The sequence below is a fragment of the Ctenocephalides felis genome, unplaced genomic scaffold (assembly GCF_003426905.1).
Source record: "Ctenocephalides felis isolate EL2017-DRISC unplaced genomic scaffold, ASM342690v1 CF-g0.4_SCAFFOLD_01170, whole genome shotgun sequence".
NCBI classification, from domain to species: Eukaryota; Metazoa; Arthropoda; class Insecta; order Siphonaptera; family Pulicidae; genus Ctenocephalides; species Ctenocephalides felis.
Window position 1 is genome coordinate 8676426 of NW_020537324.1, and position 9328 is coordinate 8685753.

General features: G+C 30.2%; 1 protein-coding gene across 1 annotated transcript; it reads right to left on the bottom strand.

Moving 5' to 3' along the window:
• Nucleotides 1-495: 495 nt before the first annotated feature.
• LOC113366133 (hemicentin-1-like) lies at nucleotides 496-9042 on the bottom strand. The gene is made up of 9 exons (XM_026607687.1): nucleotides 9000-9042; nucleotides 8590-8699; nucleotides 7374-7584; nucleotides 3951-4082; nucleotides 3721-3870; nucleotides 3476-3654; nucleotides 3282-3401; nucleotides 2949-3153; nucleotides 496-1318 (listed from the first exon to the last, which is right to left on the bottom strand). Exons 1-9 carry the CDS (start codon nucleotides 9040-9042, stop codon nucleotides 1071-1073), a joined length of 1398 nt encoding a protein of 465 aa, XP_026463472.1. The 3' UTR covers nucleotides 496-1070.
• Between the last annotated feature and the right edge of the window lie 286 nt (nucleotides 9043-9328).

Here is a 9328-nt window from a genome sequence, read left to right on the forward strand (position 1 = left end):
TTGATGTATGTTATGTGTTGTTCATTGGGTTTAGACAGTATAATTACCGTAAGTCAAATTGGACCGTTGTGCCCCGCCCTACCCTATGCCAATTTTATTTTATATTAAATTTTATTGTGTCATTTTTATTTTTATTTAAAACGTTTGTATAGGTTTTTCTTCTAAATTACTGAAACATATTTGCATATTAAAGAGTTTTTCTTCAGTACGCTTTTAATGACGGCCGGTTAGTATGACGAGATTTCGGCGACCCTTCGATGTTATACTAAGCGGATTCTACTGTATATATATAACGACATATATATATATATATATATGTATATATTAAATTAATTATAATATATGGCCAAACAACATTTTTTGCACTATTTAGTAAGTATTTTAAATTTTATAAATATTTCGAGACTCAGTTTCTCGCATCATTAGTATATTAATTCAAAACAAATTACTAAAATATAGACCAATACGTCATATGTTCTTTTATGCAGTTGCCGGCACCATGACTCATCTTATCATTCTTGTTTCTTATATAATTTACATATTACGCCCAAGCTCATATTTTACTGAAAATGGACATCGCTACTGCACAGTATCAGACATTCCAGAGCGCGGGTTCGAAATCGCTACACTGTCTACATAATGTCAACGAAAGACTTTTGCCATAGAAGTTGGAGCCCCCGCTCTAGCAACCTGACATCGGTAAGCAGCGCTGTCCATTCAGAGATGAAAATTATGTTTCCAATACAACATAAGCACATTTCGAGCATGGCGGTGTGAAATGGCAATAGAATCTCTCACACTTTTTTTCGGAGTTTAACTCAGCTCAGTAACAGTCATTATAATTTTATTATATATATATGTGTATATTTGCCAAATTATTGCCAGTTTACCTCCGTGGTGTTGGGATCTTTATTACATATTAGATTCTACAGTTTGCCCATGCATGCGTTCAAAAATTCATTTTAATAGTTGCGTTGGAATTTCAGTCATAAACTCGAAGTATATCAAGACTTTTATCATTTTTGCTTGATATATTTCATTTATAATATACATGGAATGCTTCTGCTTATTTAAACTAACACAAGGAAGTTTTTTGTAATCAACAATGACAAAAATACAAATAAAGCTAATTTCGTTGTAGCTAAAATAGTGATCTTCATATCGGCGGCCGATGTTGCGCCAAGAGCGTGCAGGACAGTTGTCGAATATCGGACGGGTATCGTGTAATCGCTGAGTCCGGCAGCATTGCGGGAAGCAACGCGCACCATGTAAGGCGTCGACGTACTCAATGATGATAGAACATATCCGTCACTTGCCCCTGTTGAAACATCAATATAATCAAAAACAATAAAGAATTAAGTGCAGATGGTATTTTGATTAACCAGTTGACTGTGGCACGCTCATTGAACAGTGCGCACAGTTTTGTGTCTTCCGAATAGGGTCATGACTAGGTGTTTATATAAAAACCGACATTTCAGAAAACCGGTTTTCGAATCTTAATTTTACTAAAAAAACGGTTTCAACCGGTTTTTGAATTTTATATAGAAAACAAATTTTTGCTCGAATATTCTGTAATTTATCCGCAAATTTAGTGTAATTTAGAGCAATATTCGACTGAATTTATTTATTGTTCAACTTTATAAATAGTAAACAAAATTATTTTAATTTCAATTAGTAAAACTAAAAAATAATAGTTTATCTTGATTAAGTAACTTTGAAGATAATTATTCGTCTTTCATGCATCATTTTCACATAAAGGAATAAAAATATCTTTATGATAGTCAAAGGAAAGTTTTCGAATAAATTAAAACAATACATTTTTAAATAAAAAAAATCATTAAATTAAAAAAAAAATAGATACACGCAGATACATACTTGTAAATATCAATTTTAGTTTTAAAAACAATTAAGCTAAACTCGGGTATCGTCTGTTCCGAGCAATTTTAATTAATTAATTCTAAACATTCTAATTGTTTTTTTGTTTAATAAAATATGATTAAAAAAAAACATAGAACGATTATCGAATTGCTACTTAGACGTGTCCTTTGTATACTCGCAATATTTCCTGAAATAGAAAATACTCTCATACTTGCGACCAAATTATGCTTAATTGTTTTTAAAGCCTGATATAATAATTCTAAATTTTTTGTTCTTTAATTTGTGGCTTCTTGCGTTTAAAACTCTTCTTTTTAAGATAGAGTAGAGAAAGTTATTTCTCCAAGTCACACTGATTTAAATTAATATAAATAAACTGGTATAAAAATCTAAATTAATATATGCAAAACCTTTCTGGGAACCATTGCAGGCTGATAAGATATCAAATTGCAACTCCGCTAGTAATCTGAATTAAAAAAATACTAATCTAGAATGTTGTCGCTATGGCATATAATGCGGACAATTTAAAAAAATTGTTTTGACAGAATGACGAACGTTTGAATACTGTTTTTTGTACCTTTTCTTCGAGTTTCTCAAATTCTTATAAATAGTAAACATTAAAATTTGAGATGCGTTTAGTATATATCAGAGTAAAATCTATAATGAAGATTCAATGAAAATTTCAAGCAAATTCGTCCAATGGAACTCGAGAAATCGTAGGCATTGCATAGAAAAAAAAACGATTTTGAGAAAAACGCGTTTAAAGTTTTGCAAAGGTAAGGAAACAAAAGAGGATTATTATGGTCAAACAGCTGTATCTGCTGAAATAATTTAAATTTTTAAAAATCCTTTCGTACACGTATTATCAAATAGTTAAAATTGGGAAATATGAAAACTATTTTTTGTATTTCTACACTAGAATACTTCCTTACGTCATTTATTTCAGATCCGAATCATTTGAAACATCGAAAAACATAAAATTACTAAATCGAATTTTTTTGGCAAAACCAAACTCATTTAGGAAATTAACAACAGTATGCTTAATCATGAGTATTGTAATCATTTATACCAACCTTGCTCTATATCAATGTCAATTTCTCCAGAATGTGCCCAAACATCATCCTTTTGTTCGCCCCAATCCGCAAGAGGCGCATATTGAAATCTAAAACCTAATATCCGCATATCTACTTCATTTTTGCCTTCTTTAATCGGCTGTGGATTTTTAGGACCAGTAATTTCAAATTCCAGAGAATCAGCACCGGCGGTCCGCAGTAAAACCTAATGAATAGTAGAGCATTGATTATAATTATAGAATTAAAATATATGTATATATAACAGTAATATTAACCAAATAATAATTGAACTGGAAAAAAGTAAAAGTACTGCTAAAGATAGAAGTTGCTTACTTTAGCGGGCGGATCAGGTTTGGCACCTTCCTTAATTGTTACTGTTCTATCAAGATAGCCGAGAAAATTTGCTGCTCTGCACGTATAATTTCCAAAGTCATTAGAGTCCGTAATAGGTAACTATAAAAATGAAGTCTTTTATTGAATTGGATAAAAAACCAAAGCACCACTCTTAAATTATTAATTCACTTTACCTGCAACGTAGTTGAATGTTCTGAATTGAATACTATTGCTTCTTTTAGAGGCTTTTTATTTCTCATCCAGGTGAAATTAGCTGGTGGTTCTCCTAGGGCTTCGCATGTTACGTTAACAACTCCTGATACAAATCCGTAAACCAGCTGAGGTCTCGGATTTGCTGGACTCATCGGTTTATCTGTTTGATTGCACAATAGTCATTAAATTATATAGTTATAAAGTGTAAAACCAGAAATAAACTCACGTTGGATATTTAGTTTAATTGTTCGTTCTTGTACGTTACTGACTGCAGTCGAAACTTGATATGCTTTACAAGTATAAAAACCTCTATCTTTAATTGTTACTTTCTTTATCAAAAGCCCATCTGCTAACTTGCTATATCGTTCACTAGGCACTAAAATCGATCATATAAATATGTAATTAACACATAATTAAGGGTTGTATTATTAACATTGATTTAAATTGGATATTTACGTGCAATTTGTTGACCATTAAGTTGCCAGGAAACTTTTGGCTCAGGATCACCACGTACCTCACAACGGACCGTTGCGTCTTTGTTTTCAGGAGCATATTGCTCATTTGGTGTATCCATGAATGAAATCGGCTCTGCCATAAAAAATATATATGTAAGTATATATGGTAAAATATCTCACAATTGTACTCAATATCTAACGCCTTAGACATACCATATTCAAGCAATTGCCCAGGCTATAATATACTATATCATAAGAACACTTTCAGTAATACAGAAACAATTTTTTTTGAAAATTTTAAACAATTTAAAACCATGTTAGTACATCAAAATACAAAATAGACATTTTCAACTGAAGCATTTCGCTGAAAATTTTTGCATGCAACTTCAAACTAATAAATAAACAAAATCATAGCTTTGTGATTCAACAGATAACTTGGAGATTATATTTCAAAGTAATAGAAATATGTGTCTAAAAATTTCATAATTATAAAAAAACCACACATCTTTGATTAAAGTGTTACCCGACTATTAACGTCCCGAAGGAGAAGTTTATGTTTTCATAAAAAAATCCGATTCTCTAATTTTATGTTTTCTCGACGTTTCAAGCCATTCTGAATCGAATAAGACCAAGTTTGGAGAAAGTATGTGTGTGTGTGTGTATGTAAACAGATTTCTTGGGCATCATGATGTATATTAATGAAATATGCACATTTAAAATATGTATCGGCAGATGCAAAAATTTTAATGATAGCTTCAACCGTTCCCGAGATATTCGCTAAAAACCATTCGCTCCTTTTCGCATATTAAAAATGCGTTTATCTCGAAAACTATTTGAAGTGCGATCGAATTTTTTTAATAGCATTTTCTTTATGTTATAAGGTTTCAACAATATCATAGGATCAAGGATCCTATGTTGAATATTTTCCTAGCTATAGGCGTTTACCTACGAAAACTGGTTCAATTATAAAAACGATTGATTTTTGAAAATTTGCTTTTAGAAAATACTCCGAGTCAACGTGTTCGTTCGTTTTTAGTTATGTGTAATAAATTCATTCGGAGTACTTCTAATCACTCAAATTAATTTATTTTTTATTGATTAAGTCGATTATTTACACATTTCGGGAAGTTCATGTAACTTGCCTCAAGGCTAAATACCAATACCAACTAGTTCTGTTATATATTATATATTTATAAATGAGGGGGAGGAGGTAAATATTATAATTATTTTAGACCCTCCAGAGTTTGCATTAGTACGAATTATAATATAATGACTAATTCAAAATGATGCAACAAGAAACTCGCTCTGTTAAATGAGTTACTATATGCGCATTCAAAAGATTACGTTGCAAAGGAGATAATGAGTTCGTGCAATGCTAAACTAAGAATACTTGATTACACAAGATAAGAGTATGCAAGAATCTGAAACTAGACGCATTCATACTATACGAAACATGCATGTTTGCCTAATTTATATGAAAGCTTTAAATGATGGCAGCATGCACAACTTTAATGTAAAGTTAACATACGAAATACTTATATTGCAGTATAGTGCTGAGAATCGTATAATTTAAATGTAATGCGAATGCAGTTAGGATACATTCTACATTTAAGATCATTTTACAATTTGATGTATTAAATCAGGATTTTTTCAAAGTGGTACACGAAGTGTCAATATACAAGAATAGTCGAATTTACAAATTACGGATTATAATTGTTTTTTTTTAACTAACACATGATTGAATATGTGGTAATTTTACGAATAAACTTCGCCCGTTAACTTTCGTAAATCGAAGGACCGAAATCAAATAAGAAAAATTGAGTTGGAAAAATCAAGATAAAAAATTGGAGGCACAAAAATTTTCAAAATCTTCAAAGAAATTACCATGTTTAAATATCTACAAATATTGTAATGTAATCGTTTCAAAAATGTATATATAAATTATATATTGTTACTATTTTCTATTGATCTTACAGTAATTTATACAATAATGATATTTTTAAATATTGACAATAAATAATTTTGGATGGTAGGTATATATAATTTGCCTTTGAATCAAATCATTTTGCTAGGCAAAATGCAAATTAGAATAACTGAATCAAAAATTAGAATAAAAACTAGCTGTAAGTGCAATTCTGTCTTAAGGCAATTAACGCATCGTGCCTTAAGGCAAATTGCTGGAACTTTCTGTACCGCAATTCAAAATTCGAGTAATTAAAAATAATCAATAATAATCAAGAAAAGTTGATCAATGATTCGAAACTTTTAATAAAATTTCGAACCATATTAAATCATTCTATCTTAAATCATTTATTTTGAAATATTTTGGAAATTCTGAACTTTTTTTCAAAGCAATCGTATTGCTTTAACTGCATAAAGACGAAATATCAAAGCATGTAAGCGCCGCATCGCCGTCTAACGCGTAAACATTGGTATGGAACCCATAGGAATGTAAACAAAATTTATACTTATTGTTAAAACTTCTATAAATTATCTGATAATATGATGTGCATTTGTCTAATGTTCATTTTTGACCGCCAGATGGCTTTTTTTTACTTTTTTTGTTAGATCTCCGAAACCGCTAGACATGCCTTCATGAAAATTTGATCAGTTCTTCGTCTTGTCAATACAAGTAAATGTTCTTTCAATTATTCAAATCGGACGCTCCGTTCTCTTAAAAAGTGAGTTACCGTTTTTGGCACTTTTTGCCCCATATCTTCGGAACGGCTAAACCTACCTTCACCAAAAATTAATCAGCACGTCTCCTTATCAAAAAGAATCGAATTTTTTCTGAATTATTCAAATCGCTTCATCGGGTGTTCCCGAAATCGTCGACGAAAATTTGTATCCGCACACACACACATACACGCACATACACACACACATACATCCATTTTTTCTAAGGTATGCCAAAATGTTCAAAAACCTCTGAAACGTAAAGATATATAAAAAAATTCATTTTCGATTTTTTTTGCGATTACTATAACTTGCCCTAGGGGAAGTTAATAAAAGATTTTTAAAAATTTCTACAAATTTAAGGACTAAATATTTTTGAACATCTGCAAATATTTTATTAATTACAAAAACCAAATTAAGATAGTTGAGTTGTAGAAAATTAGGATAAAAAGTTTAGGGTTCCAAAATCTTCAAAGAATTTAGCATTTTAGTATAAATGTTTCCAATATATCCAAATGACGAACGATAGTCGTTATCGAGCGCATCGATGGCTCTTCAATTTTTAAAATTGGTCCACCCGTTTTTGAAAAAATGTCGAGAAAAAAAAAACATCGGCGCACATACATACTACAACTAAGCTACGACTAAGTCTAGCTACAACAATTATTCCAGTTAATAGAGTTTCTACTGTACAAGAGTATTCAGCAAATAATAGGCAAGTGTTAATAATAATTTTCCATTAATTTACCGTTTACTATTAATCTAAAAGTCTTCCGCTGTTCGGCAGGTGATCCCCCGCCGCCGCCGTCCCCGGCGCACACCCACAATCCGCGGTCGACACCAGCAATGTGAAGAAAGACAAGTGCTTTTGCACCTGGTGCTATGGCTGGCCGCGGCTCGACGTGAATTCGACCCCGGGACTCGGTAACAGGGTCACCGCGTGGATTTAGCCATCGCACCTATTATAAAATTTTATATAAATATGAAAAATAATTGATGTCTCAATTGTGGAAAGTTATAAATGTAATAAAAATGTATGTTATAGTTTTATATGTGTAACCAAAAGCATTATTTAATCTATGGTTAATGTTTTGATATGTATAAATACTATTCACGTAATTTAATATAGTATTGCAATATGTAGGGGAGCTAGGGGCAAGTTGTAATACGCGGTTTCAATACGATCTAAAACGATATTAATCAAATTTCTTTGTCTCATGATGTTAATTATGTGTCTTGAGTAAAAAATCGCTCCTAGGGTTAGTTAAAAAAATACTTAGTTGTAATATACAAGAATTATGGCCGGATTAGCTCATGATGTTGTTGGTTCCATTGTTGGCAATTACATAAAAAATGAATATTATTGAGTAGTTGATAATAATAGAAATATGAAGTGTAACAATGAATATGTAAAATATCAGAATGTATAAGAATTTCAATTTTAATATGTATGTAAAAAATTATTAGAATGTGGATAGAAATTGAATAAGAATTGAGATGAAATTAAATAGAGGATGAAAAAGGAGAAGAATGAAAATAAGTCAAAAAAAACTATAAAGAATAATAGGATTCTTATGAAGAAGATAAGTTGAAAAATACAGTATAAGAAAAATAGGATTTTATGTACAGATTCAAGTAAAGAAGATTGATAGGAATGGATTGTTTGTAAGATGTGAGCACATGTAAATTGTTTTACGGAATTTTCCATTTGTATGATGATAACCATTTTAATTTGGGTTGATTTATGAAAAAAATTACATAAAAATTTCAATTTTCTTAAAAATAGGCAAATAATCTATCAGAAGTATTATTGTCGTTGATACTATGATATGCCATGATAAAAGTTACAACAAGCCCCCAGCACCTCTATACCTATATATATATATATATATATATATATATATATATATATATATATATATATATATATATATATATATCAGTTATTTAAATTTATGGAATACCTTTGTTCCTTTATGGCCATGACAAGTGACCATATGTTTGTCATTGACGAATCTCACGATTTCAGTAGCATTTGGAGTGATGTGGACGTTGTCATGTCCATGTGCAATAACTGAGAAAGAAATTCATTTATATTATAAAAACACTCATATATATATATATATATATATATATATATATATATACATATATGTATATAAGAATAATTTTGATCATTATTTTTGATCAATCTATTCATTTGGTTATTATGAAAAATATATTAGTATGAAAATGTTTGCATAATATGAGATCATTAAAAAATATTTTTGCTGTAATATCATAAACATATCAACCTTGATATTTTTGCTGATTTTTCAATAAATAAATAAATTAGAAAACAAAGCTACTTAACCATTCTATGAGCTCGTGTCACTTTCAGGACACATTCCAAATATTGCAATATTTTGCCAAAGCATTGTGGCTTTTTTAGTGAGATAAAGCATGAATCTAACTTCTAGAATTTTGTTAAGGCAACGAAGTAGGCTTAACTGAAATAAGATTTTCATATAGAGAAGTGCATTATAGGCTGCTGACTTTATTTTTTTTATATATATGCTTATTGATACCGATTTCTGTTTCCCTAATATTTTTGGATGTAAGACAAAAATTCGGTTTATGTAGGATATATCATATATTAATTGTATCTTATCATGCTGAACTAATTTCAGCTGAAATCTAACACGTATTATAATATACACATTA

What these genes read in the sequence shown, in the direction of transcription:
- LOC113366133 (XM_026607687.1), bottom strand. Translation starts at nt 9,042, where the DNA reads ATGCTTTGGCAAAATATTGCAATATTTGGAATGTGTCCTGAAA. An exon ending in ATGGCCATAAAGGAACAAAG is followed by an intron (nt 7,585 to 8,589) that starts GTATTCCATAAA and finishes ATTTTATAATAG; the next exon opens with GTGCGATGGCTAAATCCACG. An exon ending in AACATTCAACTACGTTGCAG is followed by an intron (nt 3,402 to 3,475) that starts GTAAAGTGAATT and finishes TCATTTTTATAG; the next exon opens with TTACCTATTACGGACTCTAA.